General features: G+C 41.3%; 1 protein-coding gene across 2 annotated transcripts; it reads left to right on the top strand.

Moving 5' to 3' along the window:
• The first annotated feature begins 452 nt into the window (after positions 1-452).
• Positions 453-19008, top strand: LOC118813287 (rho-related BTB domain-containing protein 2-like). Of its 2 annotated transcripts, none has more exons than XM_036578526.1 (10): positions 453-808; positions 9210-9411; positions 9580-9683; positions 9914-10099; positions 11157-12103; positions 13507-13625; positions 14927-15077; positions 15677-15765; positions 15973-16078; positions 18072-19008. In XM_036578526.1, exons 1-10 carry the CDS (start codon positions 741-743, stop codon positions 18278-18280), a joined length of 2181 nt encoding a protein of 726 aa, XP_036434419.1. In that variant the 5' UTR covers positions 453-740; the 3' UTR covers positions 18281-19008. The 2 variants fall into 2 exon arrangements, with proteins under 2 accessions (XP_036434419.1, XP_036434418.1); XM_036578525.1 differs by having other exon boundaries at positions 9562-9683.
• The last annotated feature ends 314 nt before the right edge of the window (positions 19009-19322 follow it).

Here is a 19322-nt window from a genome sequence, read left to right as displayed (position 1 = left end):
TGCTAGGACGCGGTTTGGGACGGGGCCTCAGTTTAGTATTTCCTTTTGTTGAGAAGAACTGGAAACTTTAACATGAGTTCAGGTGAGGGGGCGGAGTTATCTTCCCCACCTGCGTTCCGACAAGCCCTGATTGGCCAGAAGCGATTCACCTCCTACGCTGTAATTGGCTAATATTGACTTGCCTCTTGTGCTGGGATTGGCTGGTAGTGACCCGCCACCTGCGCTGGGATTGGTCAATAATTTTCCGTTTCATGCGCTTTGACTGGCTTATAGGACCGACCTTCTACGCTATGATTGGATAGTAGGAGCTCCTGTTCTGCGCTACAATTGGCTAGAAGTAATTAGTCGGACCGCACGGGCCAATCCTATCACAGAGGGCGGGGCTTGTCGGAAAGCGGGTGTGAAAAAAACAAAGCTGAGAGCGGCGCTGCTTTCTAATGAATGAGCAGGAGGACTGTTACCGTCTGCGTCTGTTTGGCTAACTGTAGTTAGCATTAGCAGCGAAGCTGAGGGGTGTGAGAGAGGGAGAGAGGGGGAGAGAGGGAGAGAGGGTCCGGCCTCGCTGGACAAACGTTTTCCTTCGTGACAGCAGTCTTTTAAGTGAGAAAATAGTCCCTAAAAAGAAGAGGAACCGTCCTCACAGGCCGCAGTGCTTCGGTCGTAAAGCTTTAGCCCTGTTCGCCTTCAAATGAAAATGAAGTTCATCAGCGGGTCTCCTCAGTGGCGAGCTAGCATAGCCCATGGATATCGCTTCCTCCTTTCGCTTTCAGACATCAGCCAAGCCGATGCACCACTTCCCTTCGATGCGGTAAGCTGAGCTGGGATGAAAGAAGGGGGCTTAACGTTATGAGGGGCAAGTTGTGACTGAGGCTGTTCACATGCAGTCGACATTTTCATTATTTTTCCTCCTCAGAGAGACTCGCACGTTACGTAACTACATACAGTAACATTAACGCACTGGCTGTGAAGGAGCAGCTCCAGCACAGGCAGTGAGAGCAAATCATTATCATGTTTCTGGTCTTAATTTATCAATTTAGACCATCATTCAGGTGTTCTGTGTATCACTAAGGCTATAAATCGAGGTCCCCCAGCTATAGAGACCCCTGGCCTGCATTACTGTGCCTAAGCATGTTTTTGATGCAGGAAAAAAGTCAGAACCCGTGAGTGAGCAGGGGAGGGCACACAGGGTTACATTAGTGCAAATGGACTTGAGCTGGACTGATGACTCTGAGAGTGCCTGCGTCAGACTCTCTGACTCTCTGCTGATCAATGACAGCAGTTTTTGCTGAATGTAGAGCTTTTTCAGTCCTTGGAGTGCTGAACCTACAGCAGAACCCCCAGCAGTGTTTATGTAAGCCCTGCAAGAATGGAGAGCAGCTCTGCTCCGCACATTTTACTGTTTTCCTGCACTGACAAACCACATTTCAGCCTCTTGTAGGGGATATTAACCCACCGAACCCGAGGGGTATCAGACAGAATAGGATATCTTAGATACCACTTTTTCAGATTTTGAAACTTTGAGTGTCGATACTGATCCAATATTTTCTTCTTTAAAAGCTGCAAAGCTTTAAAATTCATTCTTTTTCCCTCTGAAATTAGATCCATCATTTTTTGCTGATGTTGGCCCGATTCCAGATGCCGTCTTTAGGATATCTAGAATATTCGTCATCACACAAGTGCGGTGAAATTAAACTCCCAGAATAAAATGAAAGCTGAATAGTACATCAACGTACATACAATATAGTTGCACCAAAAACTTCATTGTGTGAATTCAGTTATTGTTCAGCTGTTGTACCTATGAGAGTGAGGGTAAAGGGTGGGTCATATTCCGGCCATTTAGAGTTTAATTTGTTAAATTAGGTGGTAACACTTTATTTGGAGTGGTCCTTTGCAGATGATTAATAAACTCTTAACAGAGTCAATAACACATCAACAACATATCAGTGGAGTAGCAGTAGTGAAGCATCTGAATACAGTGAAGTAAATATCTTGTAGATGTTCTGTTGATACATTACTTACATTAAGTAGATGTGTTGTTAATATGTTACTTCCATTACCCAAAACCTAACCATACCAACCGTCCCCAAACCTAACCCAACCCCTTCCCGAATCCTAACACCAACCTTAACCTCAAACCAAAACCTAATCCTAACCCTCACCCTGGCCCTAATCCAAACCAAACCCTAACCCAAAACCTAATCCTTACCTTCATATGTTTTCGAAATGTTACTAAGAGTCCGTTGAGTGTTTGTTTCATCTAAAAGGACCACTCAAATAAAGTGTCACCAATTAGGTGTGCAAGGTGTGCACCAAAATGTTCAGGACAGGGCAGCTCGGAGTTCAGGTTAGGAAAGTACAGGCCTAAATGAGGGGTTTTAGGAGTTGACTGTAGATGGCAGTGGGGCTGGGTTTTGAAAATTTGATACTCTTATGATACTTAACAAATTACTTCGCTATTACCAAGTGTCAGAAAAGTCATTCAGTACCTAAGTAGTCAGTCTTATCAGTATCCAAGAGCTAATAGGGATGGCTGTTCCATAATCTAGACTGCTGCTTGGCTGTCTAAATTACATTGCATATACATGTTATTACCACACAAGTACTTCAGATCTCACCTATCGGGTTTAAGCCACACTCTTTCGATTTATCCAAAATCGTGTCATTCAAGAAGTGATATCGAAATCCACGTATCAGACTGCTGTCAGAAGATTGTAAAAATCACCAGTGTTGGGCTGAACGATTTGTATCGAAATTGCAGTTTGGAAGAGGGCAGTTTTCAGGAGCTGCAATTATAATTCTATCTGAAATTATTCAACATTATAGTTTTTAGTTATAGCCTAAGTGAGGAAATTTTACCTAATAATGCAAACCTGTGAACTGGCAGCCTGACAGGTTATTCAGCGTTGAAGCCTTAAAGCACACGCGTCAGGCTCCAGTCCTCGTGTGCCAAAACACTGCAGACTTCAGTACACTGCCTCAATAAACACACCTGATTCAGCTCAACAGCTAATTAGCAAGGACTTCATGAACTGAATTCGGACCGTCAGATGAGGGTAAACACTAATCTCCACAGCACTTCGGCCCGGAAGGTCCCCAGTTTGACATGCCTGCCTTAAAGCAATGCTGTGTAGGATTTAGGAATTTGGAGACCTCTCTGGTGCAAATATCATATCGTCAGTTGTGCTTTGCACCCCAACAAGCAGATGAATTTTTCTTTAGTGAGTGGGTTGTGTTCAAAGAAAGCTCAGTTAAAATCTGTGAAGGACGTGTCGTCTGAGGATATGAGTGAAGTAATTATCTACTATTGTCATCATATCTTCATCAGTATGATGATGATTTTGCATTTGAGACCTGAACATCGAGCTGGACCTTCTTTTTGAGCCTGTGTGTGTGACGTTAATACGTAAAGAAGTTTGACATGGTCCGAAAAACTCCCGCCAAATCCATACTGGGACCTCTGACTTTGAAATGATTTTTATTAATTATGATTTATTATTAATTTCAGGCTTTACAGGGCGACTCAGAGCAGTGCCCGTACACCATATTTTATTGTGTTCTTTTTTTTCTCCACACTCTTTCAGTTTTAACAAAAAACATTACAAAGTGCTGTTTTAGGTCAGAAAAAGGGTTATGCTGGCCTTCTTGGCGGAAAAAAGGACTGCAGCTTAATATAGAGAAAATCAATGTGAATTGCAAAGGGTCAGAAGAATTGCAATTTATTTATTTTCCCCAAATTGTTTAGCCCTGCTCTAGTGTTACTACCTCAAAGAGGAAATTACAATGCTCATATAAAGTTTATAAAACAGCTGATACACTCATAAAAAGGCAATGTGTGGAATTTATTTGATTCAAATGTGTACATCATTTCCATAATAATAAAATATCACATTATTACAGTTATGTCTTTCAATTTACATGCTTTTGACAATAATTACATTGAGGTAATACAGTTTATTAATGTGTAAGTGATTGACGTTTGAGTAAAGTAAATTCAGCGCATTACTTTTTTGCACTATAAGAAGTAGGCTCACATAATAAGTCAAACACTTGTCTTAACCATAAACTTTGCTTGCATGCTTTAAGGAAAACATCATTACTGTTGCAGATTGCCCATTAAACAGAATGTCTTGATATAAGCTTTAAGATAGCTGCCCTTTTAATCTTGTGTGAATGATGCTCCTTGCGAGCAGAGCGTTGCTCTAATAATAGCTGCACCTTTAGTGCCCATACACACCAAAAATAACCCACAGAGGCAACGTGACACTGTCCGCATGGACGCTGCTGAGAACCTGTTGCACTGCTGCCCGTCTGTGTCACCTTCAGTGCCTCCCACTGATGAGTTAGCAGAGTTTTTAGCCTTCTGGCATCGACTGCATCCCTTATTTCCACCGAAAGACAAATGAGCAGAGAGTCAGTGCAGACTCAGTATCGAAAAAGCATTCATAAAAAAGATTAGCCTGCTTATTGTTTTCTTACTCGCTGTGCATGGGTTTTTTCATGACTTCTCAGCTTTCTTTGTAAAAATCTATATCTTTTGTCTGTTAGAATGAGAGCTCGCAATTAATTTGTTCTTTTTTGATAATTAGTAATTGCGTGCTTGTTGTGATTGTAATCAGAGGGATGAGAGGGAGGCGGTGCTGAGCTGGTGGCCACGTTGTTTTCTTATTTTGCACATGTTTGTTTGCGGAATATAAACCATATTGCCCAGCTTGTACTCAGTCAAGTGAGAATATAAGGGGAAGGCAGATGTTACTGACCTTGTGGTCTTGGGGAATAAACACCCAAATGAGAAGAGTTTAGGGACACTGATTGGATGCAGGAGAGGAGCTGTTGGTAGTAGACAGGAGTAAAATCCGTCCGTCTCCTTGGAAACCAGAGACTGGGCTGCAACACAAGCAGCCTCCATTTTCATAAGGCACGAGGTAAGGAGACGGTTTCTCTATGGTATCTGTGGCTTTTCGGGTGAGAGAAGAATTTGCCAGGATTAGCTGCATGAAGGTAAAGATGCTAGTATGAGAATATGAATGTGTGTATTTATAATGGGTATGTGCAAACTTTGGACACTGTGAATATGTACTGTTATAATATTATATGCTATCATAATATAGCGTAATATATAATCTAGTAATGTTACATACTAAATAGCATTCATAGAAATATTTGTCATATATTCACTCCATCTTTTTTTATATATGTATAGTACAGAAATTATGTGTTGAATTGTGTAATGTCATTTTCATCAGTCTTATTTGGTCTAAAAGCCCATTTCCCATATATGGTTGTGGTTAAGTTGCATTATGTGTCATATCCTTCAATTACTGCTATCATAGATGTTTCCATGTGTTGAGTGATTTCATTTGAGGTTTGTATCAAACTTGATTAGAAAGCTTTAAGATCTGCAGATTTTGGATGGATGGTGATGAAGTGATAGTTGTCATGAAATGTTTAAATATTTTTGAGATTTAATGGAGGTATTGACCAGGAGGTGAGGAGATCATGTATTAATCAGAGTCATCGTTTCGGCAGGAATGTGCCGATAATGAAAGGCCACTATAAATGTTCGACATTTTTAAAGAAAGCCTGCATGAAGTTTAAATCAAATATACTCAACTGATCATTCCAGTGCCAGTTAATAGTCAGCATATTTCTGAATATTCAGAATATTTCTCATATTTCATTGATGCATCAGTTGGAGAAGGTAATCTTTGAGCTGATGCTGATTGTCACTGATTTATTGCGAAAGTGGAAACGTCACATAAAAGCCCTGTTTTGTAGTGTATATTTGCTCGTGTCTCCGGCAGGGAGTTGAAGGCAAATATTCAGGCCAATGAGAGTGAGTCTCTAGGCAGATTCTTTCTTACTTTGTTTACTTTCCTCATTGTGTGAGGTTCTGAAAGGCATCAGAGACTGTGGCTGATGGAGGAGAATAATGAGATTCAGTATTCATTCATCACTGTAGGACTGTTGTGATTTAAAGTGACTCATCAGATTAAATTGGATAAACATGAATTATGAATGGGGAGTGACCTTTAATTGGATGAGCTTGCATGCTGTAGGCTTCTTCTCAGAGATCAAGAATCAGTTTCCTGCTGTGCATCATATCTACTGTGCTTCATTACATACTTTGTAAACTCTCATTCTCTTTAGAGTCTCTATGGACAAATGAAGTATAATGCTTTTAATATGTTTTCTGCTGTGGTGATGGTTTGCAGCATTCAAACACAGTTACTAGCAGCAAAGGGCAAACATTGTCACTATATTCTATACTATGCTATAGGGGCAAAATGTCCTCAAAATAACATGTTGTAAATGTAACAAATCAGTATAAAAGAACTTCTAAATGTAATAAATCAGACTGAATGTAATGATTGCACAAGTAAAATTTGATAGTATATCGCTGCTGTCAGAACAAAACCTTGTATCTCCATTTTTGTCGTTTTTCAGTTATAAGTAGTTTCCAAATCTATAGTTAAACGCTACAGCGAAAACGTGACTCCTAACAACCACCTGCAAGACCTGGTAGACACCAAAACTGCCCCCATCAGATTAACAGCACTTGACGCTTTCATCTTTGAGAGAGAGAAATAAAATCAAGCTCCACTTTTGCAAGTCTGGAGGGATATTTTTTCCACGCCTCCAAATAGGGGTGTGCAATATGATGCTATTTTATTGTTATCGTGATAAATTATTGCCATTTTTGGAAGGAAACCTCGTATCTCCATTTTTGTTGTTTTTCAGTTTTTGACATAATCTGAAAATGCCTGTTACCCTTTACATTGTCTGTAAATTTCATGATGAATAGAACAAAAGAAATGGCCCAAAATGACTTGGAAAGAATTCTGGTTCCATTGACTTACATTAAAAGTAAAGTATGTTTTTTCCTTCTCCTGTAAAGTTACCATTTTGGAGATACGAGGTTTTCTTCCGACAACAGCGATATGTTTCTTCTATCTAAATTCTTCATTCTTTTCAGTAAAATTGAAAAGAAATTGAATATATATTACTCGATTGTAAATTCTGCCGTTGAGATTAAACTGCTAGTTAGTATTCTGATTAAGTTAAAATGTTATGCCCCCATTTATGTATAAAACATCTTCGAATTTAGGTAAGGACAAAAATTACCCTTTAAAAAGCATATTATTTCCTAGCCTGCGGTGTTGTTTAAATCTGATATTGCCCAGACTGACTGCATCACCAAACCAGAATTAGTTCGCTCCTGTTATAGACAAGAAAGGTCATTTTTAACAGAAGTGCGAAGGAATCATATAACCACACAGGAGTAACTTAAAACATGACAGCCAGGCGCTGGAGTGCAGCTCGATCAAGCCGACATCCGAGTGTGATGCATTAGAATCAGTCGATTCTGCTCTGAAATTGCATCTACTGTTATTGCAGAAAGCATGAGCTCTGTAACTGAGATTACCTCAGTGTAGACCTAAAAAAAGTCCTTTGTATCATGAAAGAATGCCTGAATTAAATTGCATAGGCTAATTTGTGTTAAGCAGGTGATTAAGGAACCAGACGAGTGAAATGTTCAGTGCCTCTAAAAGCAACTTCACGGAAGGTTCTTACTCAAAGTGGTTATGAATATGTTGTCTGATACATTCTGACACTGTTTTATAATAGGTTTGAGAGAACATATTGACTTGAAATATTAAATACATTAAAGGCAAACAGATAAGTTTAGGGCATCGTTAGGCCAAATAGTGGCAGTTGTAAGTTTCACTTATAAATCTTTGGCTGACCCATGAAAAAGCTTCTATTGATCTAACTTTGTCTTGACATTAGCAGTTTATGTGCATGATATTTTATTATTTTACCCAACACTTATTTCCTCTTTTTTCCATTTTTCCAAATCAGTGTGTCCAATCAGAGTTCAATTCCCCTAAAACATGTTGTTAAAATCGCCATATGTATTAGAAAGCCTTTCTGGTATCACTACTAAGCAGTGTTAACGAGACATTTTGTTCTTGCTTGTGTTTCAAATGCATTTTTATCCCTTTGCATGGTGTGCAGGCCTCAGCACACTGTTTAGTAGTGAATTAGATTTATTTTCAGGAACACATCCTCTGAAATATGGCCTTTTTTAGGGGCCTCAGTGTCTCTACTAGAAGACTTCAAACAAACCAGCACACACACACACACACACACACACACACACACACACATGATCATGCACAGAGCTCCATTTAAGATTCTTAGAAGTATATGAGCTGGCAGTGACTTCAGTGCAGAATGTGTGGAATGCGGAGGGAGCTGAGGGTAATTACAATCGATCCTCTATACTGCTGTTTCTCCATAAGCTGCATTGGTTTAGGGGGTCAGTGCCAGCTTATTATAGAGATCAATTATGGAGGGGGTCCTGGAGGGCAGTCAAAAGGTGAGGTCAGCCAGCTAGCCTTTTGATCAGAACATATTGATATTATTTTAAAGATGTCCTGATCTCTAAAATCCCATTATCTCTATTGGATTTTCAGTTATATTCCTGTACATTTCCTTTGCCGTACATTCAGAGGTGACAGGGTGCGAATAGCTAATAGTTAACAGTTTTTGGAATTTATGTGTCACCTTTACTAGGAATGGTTATGCTTTTTAGTCACACTTACCTTTGTACTGTCTTGATCGAGTGATTTGTGTATGTTTTTCCCGCTAAAGCAACACATCACTCCAGGCTGTATTTAATTTTGTTTTACTGTACATGGTTAAGAGTGTTTTTTGTGTTTAACTGCTGGCTCTGGAGATCTCTTGTTGAGAAGTCTGACAATGCCACAGCCATCCAAGGCTGGGAATCCAGTAGAGCAGAACTAGCCTCACTCTCTCTGGGTGGGTAGGATGGTACCCCCCAACACACTCAGTATGATTCCAGCCAAAGTGGGTGTCTGTTACCTGATGTAGCACAGTTGGCAGTTAGTGTTCTCCAAGGTTATTGAGCTGTCCATTGATGTTTTGTTAGCTGTAGTTTGAACAGAGGCAGTGGTGTTTCACATGTCTCAAAGGATTTGGGCGCTGCTTATTTGGGGAGGGGGTGGGGGTTCTGAGTAAAAAATGTATTTTAGGCACAGTAATTGTGATAAACAGTTCTTTTTGCCCAAGAAATGTAGTTAACGTGTGCCGAAGAACATTATGGTCTAAGAAAATTACTGTATGAGTCATACAGTCATTGGTCAAACAGCATGTCTGCTTTATTTATTTTACTTTTCTCTTTCTAGTTCCCATTTTATGGATTCTGATATGGACTATGAGAGGCCAAATGTCGAGACTATCAAGTGTGTGGTTGTTGGGGACAACGCTGTGGGAAAGACCCGGCTCATCTGTGCCCGGGCCTGCAATGCCACCTTGACCCAGTATCAGCTCCTGGCCACACATGTGCCTACTGTTTGGGCCATAGACCAGTACAGAGTGTGCCAAGAGGTGAGGAACATGTACACTCACTATCAGGGTCCCATTGAATATTAAATTGTAGGCAGTTTAAGTAGCCTCATGCACATGGTCACAGAAACATGGAAATGTTGCAAACATGTTGTATACAGTTACCTGGGTAAATCTCCATGCATGTGATAGGTGTGTTTCTCCAACCAGGTTCTAGAGCGCTCTAGGGATGTGGTGGACGATGTCAGTGTGTCCTTACGGCTTTGGGACACTTTTGGAGACCATCACAAGGACAGACGCTTTGCATATGGCAGGTCAGCTACATGACTTACAAATAAATTGAATAATAAAAGTGTAGTTAAGTTGATTCCTTAGTTTGTTAATTCCTTTTTAGAATTTACTTGGAGTGGTTATGCTTTAAGCTGTCTTTGCATTTGCAGCACCTGATATTAGTCTTGGTCTTGGTCTTGGTATCTCTTCTTTGTGTGGCCTCATAAAGCATCACTGCAGTAATGCATGGCCACTTATCATGTTTTTGTGGCAGGTCTGACGTAGTGGTGCTGTGTTTCTCCATTGCAAACCCAAACTCCCTGCACCATGTGAGGACCATGTGGTACCCAGAAATCAAACACTTCTGCCCTAGAGCTCCAGTCATTCTGGTGGGCTGCCAGCTGGACCTGAGATACGCTGATCTAGAGGCAGTCAACAGGGCCCGCCGCCCGCTGGCCAGGTGAGACTATCTCCTTTTACACTGGCCATTTCTGGCGCAAGTAGTCATTCTAGCAACACCAATACGTGTTTACTAATACAAGTTGAAGAATACAGTTTCTGTACCTCTTGCCTCATACAGTGACATTTAAGGCATAGTTCAGCCAAAAAATCACACATACACATTTTCTAAACAGCTTATCCGTCTGGGTCGCTGGGGGTGCTGGAGCTTATGCCAGCGCTCATTGGGTCTAATTTACACAATTTTCCACTTACCTCATATGTAAACAATCAGCAAAGACCACATCAGATTGTTAAGTAATCTTGATTAGACTTGATTATGTGGATTCTGACACAATACGACATACCGTTTCTATAAAAATGGATACAAGTAACAAAATTCATGCTTCATTAAGGCTCCTACTGTTTTTAGGTATGCAGTGATCTTTTGTCCATTTTTAGTTAGTATGTTCTGTGTAAGTTTGCACAATGTTGAGTGGTTTAGCATAAGTTTCCATTATACACTATATGGCCAAAAGTATGTGACCATCACACCTATATAAGGTTGTTGGACATTCCGTTCCAAAACCATGGATATTAACATGAAGCCCTCACCTTGTAACTGTAACAGCCTTCACTCCTCTGAAAAGGCTTTCCACAAGAATTGGGAGTGTGTCTGTAGAAACTTGTGCCCAGTCAGTCAAAAGAGCATTTATGAAGTCAGGCACTGAAGGCTTGACTCATAATCGACATTCCAGTTCTACCCTTAACTGTTGCCACAAAGTTGGAAACATATAATTGTCTAAAATGTCTTTGTATGCTGCATTTTCATTACCCTTCACTGGAACTAAGAGCAGAGGTCAAACTCTGAAAAAAACGTCTATAATGGTGCCATGTTAAAAGTCACTGAGCTCTTCAGTATGACCCATTCTACTGTTAATGTTTGTTTATGGAGATTGCATGCCTATGTGCTTGATATTATTCACCTTTTAACTATGAGACTGGATGAAACCCCTGAGCACAGTAATTAGGAGGGCCATTAATCTTAATATAGAACATTTTATGCTTCTGTATTTCAGACCCATAAAATCAAACGAGATTCTGCCTCCAGAGAAGGGCCGTGAGGTGGCCAAAGAGCTCGGCGTTCCGTACTACGAAACCAGTGTCGTTGCTCAGTTTGGAGTCAAAGACGTTTTTGACAATGCCATCCGGGCCGCCCTCATCTCGCGCCGCCACTTACAGTTCTGGAAATCCCACTTGCGCAACGTGCAGCGGCCTCTCCTCCAGGCCCCTTTCCTCCCTCCAAAACCGCCTCCTCCCATCATCACAGTCCCTGCGCCACCCAGCAGCATTGAGGAGCACCCGGGCCGGTTGCTGGAGGATCCACTGTGCGCTGATGTTATCCTGGTCCTGCAAGAGCGCCAGCGGATCTTTGCCCATCGCATCTATCTAGCTACGGCCTCCTCTAAGTTCTACGACCTTTTCCTGGCTGAACGTCGCGCTCCTGAGGACAATAAGAAAGAGAAGGAGCGTCCACGGCCTCCACTCTCTGGACGGGAGCTGCTGATGCGGGCTGCCAGTTTTGACGTTTGTGAGAGCATAGATGAAAGAGACAGGGCGAACCTTCGGGCTTGCACTAGTGACGGAACCCTCAAAGGAGGGGAAGGCGGAGGCCGGCTACTCCCTGCGTTTAGCCGGGCTTTTGTCAGTGTCCAGGAAGAAATGGTAGATGACCCAGTGACCTTCAGCTCCAGGCAGATGACCGTGATTCACATGGACCCGTCAATGCAGCCAGGGCCATTTAGGGCAGTGCTGCGGTACTTGTACACAGGGAAGCTGGATGAACGGGAGAAGGAGCTGATGCAGGTGGCGCACATCGCTGAACTGCTGGAGGTATTCGACCTGCGCATGATGGTGGCCAACATCCTGAACGATGAGGCGTTCATGAACCAGGAGATCACCAAGGCATTCCATGTGAGACGCACCAATCGAGTTAAAGAGTGCCTGGCTAAAGGAACCTTCTCAGGTGAGAGGCATGTGAATGGTACCCTACTATTTATAATACAGTTTGGAATCATTTGTCATCATCATCTTTCACTGACTCAAAGAAAATTGAGGATATGAATGATCATTCAACAGGCATAGATTGGGCGAGTGGATGGTATGAAATAGACCAGGGGTGCACAACTGTCCAGCACAGTTCGGTGATTTACCTGATCACACTCATATATTAATTGTCAGGTTTAGTGGGTATGTTTGACTACAGAAACCTCCAAGCTGTGTACCACTGCACTAGACGCTGGAGATGTGCATTATGACAGATTTTAATATTTGTGTATCCGTACTGAATCACCTCTGGGTGTGGAAAGCTTTTTGGAATGTCAATACATAACACACAACATGAGGCTTTTGTTTTTTGACACCATATTGTCTTTCTGACATCCCACAAAAAAACTAATATAGGAAAATGAGAATCATTCTGTACATTTATCTACCACTAAATACTTGGTAACTTTAACCGTCAATTTTAAACATCACACAAACACTTCTGCAACACATTGCTGCCTATAACCACTAAACCTTTGAACAGTGATTGCATACATTTAAAATAGAAGTGTATACTGTGGTGCTCTGGTTTTTCTTTTCCTGTGTGTAGAAATCTTTCCTCTCTGTCCCTCTATTGTGTTTCACTTTCCGCAGTGTTTGGTTATATTGCAATGCTTAAATGTGTAGACATTGCATTTTTGAAATGTCTGCACAGTATATTTTCAGTATAAACTGCAAAATTGCTATGCTGTGTGTTTTTTATCCATATCCTTCAGCAGAAGTCAACATCATTTGAGACACAAGCAAACTGAATGTTCCTGTATCAAGCTTTTTTCCCCTCTACCTCATCACGAAATTGAGCAACTCGGTCATCCACCCCCACAGCGACGGACTGGTCTCCGTATTTTGCCAGCTGGCTTTTTAAGCTTATTTAATCAGAAGCCTTTCGGGAGAGCCAGTGATGTTTTTCAGCACGTTCGGGGTTTGAGGGGGTATCAAGCTGCTCCTCCACTGCTGACTTAGCTTTCTTGTGGTCCTTACATAAGCAAAGAGCTTTTGTATTTATTTATTCTTCGCTTCACTCCTCCATCAGCTTTTAAGGAAAATGGAGTATTGACTGAGGGAATTGTAGACTGCCAAGATAACGACATTTTAATCAGATCCTCACCAGTGTCTCAGTGAACAGCACTGCTATGAAATAAGAAAAGCTGCAAGATCTTGTCATCATCTCTGTTGGACACCTTAAGTTAGAGGCACATGTTTATTTTTTCAATGTATGTTTATGTCGCAAAGAGACAAGCTGCTCATGGATACGTACATTATGGCTTTATGTCAATAAAGGACATGTATTTTTACTGTTGGGTGTTTTTTTCTCTGTGCCAGATGTGGTGTTCAAGCTGGATGATGGTACGATAATGGCCCATAAGCCCCTGCTCATCTCAAGCTGCGACTGGATGGCGGCCATGTTTGGAGGACCCTTTGTAGAGAGCTGTACTAAAGAGGTACATCAAGGTTCCTCAGTTTCTGAAGTTATTGTTCTTTTGTTATACAGTCAATTTACACTCCATAATTATGTATATGATAGTACAGAATCACATTCACATACATTAGTTACATAATGAATTCTGTTCTTCATAAACAGATTTGAGTCAACTTCAGATTTTTTCTTCTGCTTTTGCCAGATTTATTTTATTTTCAAATGCAAATGTGAGATGGATCCAAATTGTGAATCCTGTCCACACTTTTAACAGAATGTTTCTGCTTGTTTCAGTGAGCTATGAGTGAGAAATAATTACACAAAATGTAAGAAGACACATTTCATGCCATATATAAACCTCAGATGTGCCCTGTAGTTCAGATTGAATCCAAGTTTGAATTATGTGCCAGGAGTTTAGAGATAATGCAGTTTTTCACAGTTCTGGGAATAAAGCAGTCAACTGCATTCCCAGAGCTTAGGAAATGTTCTTTTTTTCCATACAGTGTGTGACTAAGTCAGTTGTGGTTGATTTGGGGTTTCCAGCAAGCATGCCCATAGGAAGTGAACCCAACATATGACCTTTGATGTGAGAATGTTTTTTTCTTTTCTTTTTTTTTTTCTGAATTGTCCTATTTAGAGTTTGTCAAGTTATAATGCAAATGCTGTGAGCATGTATGCTGGAAGCTAGAGGATGAGTTTGCTCATATCTTTATAGTTTCAAGAGAAAATATACATTATGCTGGACTATGATTCTGGTTAACTGTAGACAGCTGGTAATATTTGAGCTTCCTCCAGACATACAGACAGATGAACTAAAATATTCATTTGCCACCCAGTACATAAGTTTTTAATTTTTAATATACCCTGTACTGTAAACAATACAGTGACATGCCATGCAGCTGTTGGTGGTCCAGCAAAACTAGATTTGCCTAGTCTTGTTTGCCTGTGGGTAGCTCTACAACATAGCTGAAGTATGCATTGGCAGCAGCATTGCATTCTTTGCATTGGGTACTTACACACTGTATGTTTCAGATTGTAAATGTACAAGCATTTGTGAGTTTCTGATGGTGTGGGTTGATGCCAGTTTCCTCCCTTTCACTGATGCATGCAAAAGGTGCTTGAGTTCTGACAGTGCCCCCTTGTTGGAAAACTTTGGCCTTCAAAATGTGTGTGCGAACGAGCTAGATAGGTAGGTATCCATTACATAAAGTGCATAAGGTGCCTCAAAACTAAAAAAAGTTTTGGTTTATGAATTCCAAAGCTCAGTGGTTTGAAATTCCAAACCTTAATGGTTGTTTGAGCATTGATTTGATTTCTGTTTCCCAGGTGCTGTTTCCAAACACTACCCGCAGCTGTATGCGTGCGGTATTGGAGTATCTCTACACAGGCCGCTTCTGTTCTCGCCCAGACCTGGACGCAATGGAGCTCATCGTCCTCGCAAACCGTCTCTGTCTGCCTCACCTGGTTGCACTGACAGGTACACACGAACACACATGCACGCACACCAAATCTCTGCTAAGTGACTTAGTTGCTGTGAGCTTTACTGGGCTAGTAATGCACTTAAGGGTCCGAGTCTTATCAGCAGGGGCTGCACAGATCTGTGCTCAGTAAATTTAGACTTGTTATCTATCACAGCAGAGGAGAGACAGGATAAGACAGGAGCTGCTAATAGAGTGGATATTTTTGGGACCGGAAGGTGAATGTAAGTCAGTAAAGAACAAATATGACTGTTGATGCTTTTATGCTTCCAAAATAAAGCAATAAGATTTTTTCCTTGACATATCAATAATGGGCTAAATTTGATAATGTACAGCATGTTAAAATAAGTTACCTCTTCTCTGCTATTTGTTGAATGAACTGCTCATCACATGCTTTGTTACAATTTCCATCGTAAAACAAAAGCAAGAAATGTGACAGCAAGAAACAGGGTTAGAAAAAATATTTGAGTGGAAAGAAATGCTAAAAGAAATATTCCACTTTTGTAAATAGTGGTTAATAAATGTCATAATCAATAATAAATAAGTGTAAATATAAATGTAAATATGTTGCATGTGCTGTTTGTTAAATGTGTTTCAGAGTTGTACACTGTGACTGTGCTTATGGAGGCTGCCATGATGGGAGCTGATATAGATGGAGACGTACTGGTTTATCTGGAAATGGCACAGGTAAAACACTGTGCCCAGTCTGCCAGAAGCATTATGCGTTAACTTGACAACTAGAGAGAGTCTTTAAGTGAACCACTGTAGAGGTATAGTCTTCCTGACAAATGTTGTGACACTGACATGCCTAGAATAGAAGCTGGCTATCCACAAAAAGTATATACCCTAATTTTTGTCTTGTCTTATCTGCTGTGTGTTTGCATGTCTTCTCAGTTTCATGGCGCTCATCAGTTGGCTGGATGGTGCCTCCACCACATCTGCACGAATTACAATAGCGTTTGCCGCAAGTTCCCTCGTGATATGAAGGCCAAGTCAACAGGTACCTAATACACTGACCGTCATTCACCATGTTATCATTCACCATTACAGATGGGTTGTGTAAATTCTCTCAACACGTCAGTGTGTTTGACTAAAATCAATGACTCTGAAAGTCCTAAAGCTATAATAGAGCGCAGTTATTTAATTTACATCAAGAAAACTGCTAATTTGGACTGCGTGATGACACTTTTCTATGCCCAGAGATGCTATCCTCTTCTCTTCTCATCACAGTCCCTAAAACTCACTACCACCGCATAGCTATAACTATTTCCAGTGAGGATATATCAGTAGTAGTCATCTTCTGCAAGGAGCTTATTGCTGTAATTTTGGGACATGATATCGGGCTTCAGCTAACACTACAACTAGCTTGCAAAATGGCATGGTTATTAAGCCACTGAAAAGCAGGGGTTTCACTAAAGGTTTATGGATAGGGGTGTTAAGCCTGTACTGGGGGGTCTGGGGGCATGGTCCAGAATTTTTAATGGCCCCAAAATGTCTGTTCACCATGAATGTTTAAAGTAGCAACAGTCAAAGAATGTATCAGGAATGGCTATTTGGTCAAAATGGCACAAGTAGATCTGTCTCTTTGGAGTTTATATTAAGCACAGGTCTAGTATGACTTCCTCTCTTTCTTCTTGATCACTAGCCTCCATCAGATCTGCTACTTCAGCCCTATTAGTCTCTTTCAGCTTGTTTCTCTCCCTCTGCTTGGCTGTGTTTAGTAATACACATTTTTTATTAAACTCAATATAAAGTCTTTTCCTTTTTTTTGTTTTTAACTGGTAAAAATCATCTGACTGGCTGTAGATAAAGCTGCTGCCTCTTAATTTCCACCTTTAGGTTGATTAATTGAGGGATGCAAAACTATGTTATGATTAACACTATATGACCCACCAGGTCTCATATGAGTGGCTTACAACTTATGAGGTCTGATGTGATTGGCCAAGCTGGGGGTTTCACTTTTCATTTTATGTTAGAAAATCCATGTAATGTGACCTATCAGATCCTAGGGGAGTTGGTGGCAGGTGATCTTTATCATCATTATCATTTTCTTAAACCGCTTAATCCAGCTAGGCTTGTAGTGGCAGTTGGGAGAGCAGAGAGTCCCAGACGACCCTGTCCCTCGCAACTTCCTCCAGCTCAGTCCAGGGGACCCTGAGCAGGTCCCAGGCCAACTTGGACATATAATCCCTCCAGCAAGCTCCTAGGACGACCTTGGGTCTCGTCCCATTTGGCTGTGCCTGGTAAACTTCCAATCAGATCCTAATCAGATGCCCGAGTCACCCCAACTGGCTCCTCTGGAGGAGTATCGGCTCTACTCTGAGCTCCTCCTGGATGACAGAGCTCCTCACCCTGTTAAGTAGAGTGTAGCCCGCCACCCTGTGCTTATTTCCGCCGCTTGTATCCGCGATCTCATTCTTTGGATCGTTACCCACAGCTCATGACCATAGGTGAGGGTGGGGATGTGGACCGACTGGTAAACAGAGAGCTTTGCCATATGGCTCAGCTCCCTCTTCACCAAAACAGCCAGTTACAGCGACCGCATTACTGTTGCCGCTGGCGGCCAGTCTCACAATCCCTCTTCCCATCACTCATGATCAAGACCCCGACATACTTGAACTCTTCCCCACGTGGCAGGTCCTCTCCCCTTACCTGGAGTGGTCATGCCATCCTTTTCTGGGCTAGGACCATGGACCTAGACTTGGAGTCGAATAGGCAGGTGATCTTTAGTCAAATACATTACCATTTCTGGAGGATTATATCCTCTTCGGAACACAACCTCATGTCTTTAAAAAAGTAAGAAAAAATTTAATGTAAGGACTTTTTTTTTTATTAATTTTCAGCCATCCCTAATGGTTCATTCTTCAACTTTGAAACAGAGTAAATGGCAGATTTTCAAATTATGTAAAAAAAAAATCATTTAAAAAGACAAAATAGGAGATACAAAGATTTTTCGACAGCGATGATATAGAATTCTTTCTTGTGTCTTTCAGAAAACCAGGAATACTTTGAGAAACATCGTTGGCCCCCAGTGTGGTATCTGAAAGAAGACGATCATTATCAGCGGGCCCGTAAGGAGAGGGAGAAAGAGGACTACTTGTACCAGAAACGTCAGTGTAAGCGCAAGTGGCTCTTCTGGAACCTTCCGTCCTCGCCCTCTTCCAACTCCCCCTCCTCTCCTGGCTCTTCAGCTGTCATGTGATTGGCCATCGAAGGCCTTGCTGCTGGTCTGAGATGGAATGTAAATGCACACCTCAGCATTGACAGCCAATTTGGTTCAAATATACAGGCTTATCTGTCCATCATCCAGCCACTGAGTATGAATCCCCAGGCGCGAAAACAGAGGAACAGGCAGGAAAGCCAGAGAGTTGTAGGGTTGTTTTCTTTTTTATTTCGCTTTGTTGCAGCTGATTGAGGACACAACTGAAGCTTTGCTTCCTCAGCGGTTTAAAGGATGAAAGTTCTCTGAAGCTGTGTATTTGGCTCAGACCCAGCAAATGAAAAATGCTAAATGACACTACTGATAACTGCTAACAAAGTGCTTTTCATCTACAACACAGTACAGCTAAGAACAACCAAGCAAAATGTCCTCAAAAAATGTTTTGGCTCCTCTTCGATCCTTGTTTTCAGAGAGAGGATTTAAGAGCATATTTTTGCTTTTCCAGTACAACAAAGATTTCCATACACAACTATGATGATGGTCAAACGCTGCATGGAGGGGCATGCAGATATTGACTGCCACAGAATGTTATATTAGGCTTACTCAGTCCAAACAATCCAGTGACACAATTGAATTATCTGGAATCAAATTATGTGTTTCTTTTTTTTTTTTGTCCTGCTCTAGTGGAAACGTATTGTTGAATGTTAATTGTGCCCAGCTGGCCCTGACAGTGACTTTGAAAGTGAATTGTTTATCCTGCTCACTGTGGTCTATTTGTGACCTTTCAGACAAAAAGGGCTCTCATTTTCTTCTTGTAATTGGACCCTCTCTCACATGTTTGCTGGACAAGTGGTCAATGTGAATTGGACGTTGAGATGATAATGGAACCGCACACAACCATTATTTGACATTATTCAGCAGCAATAGTCAAGTGCAGACCAGCACTCCTAAAACTCTAAATACCTACCATATCATAACGTGAAATCTAATCACAAGAAAAAAAAATCTCAAACAGCTCCCTGCCCCAAGAGAACGGTCACGATGTTTGGAGTCTTTACATGACCTATGAACAATGGCTCAATAC

This window comes from Colossoma macropomum, unplaced genomic scaffold (assembly GCF_904425465.1).
Source record: "Colossoma macropomum unplaced genomic scaffold, Colossoma_macropomum, whole genome shotgun sequence".
Taxonomy (NCBI): Eukaryota; Metazoa; Chordata; class Actinopteri; order Characiformes; family Serrasalmidae; genus Colossoma; species Colossoma macropomum.
This window is presented reverse-complemented; position numbering and strand designations above follow the sequence as displayed.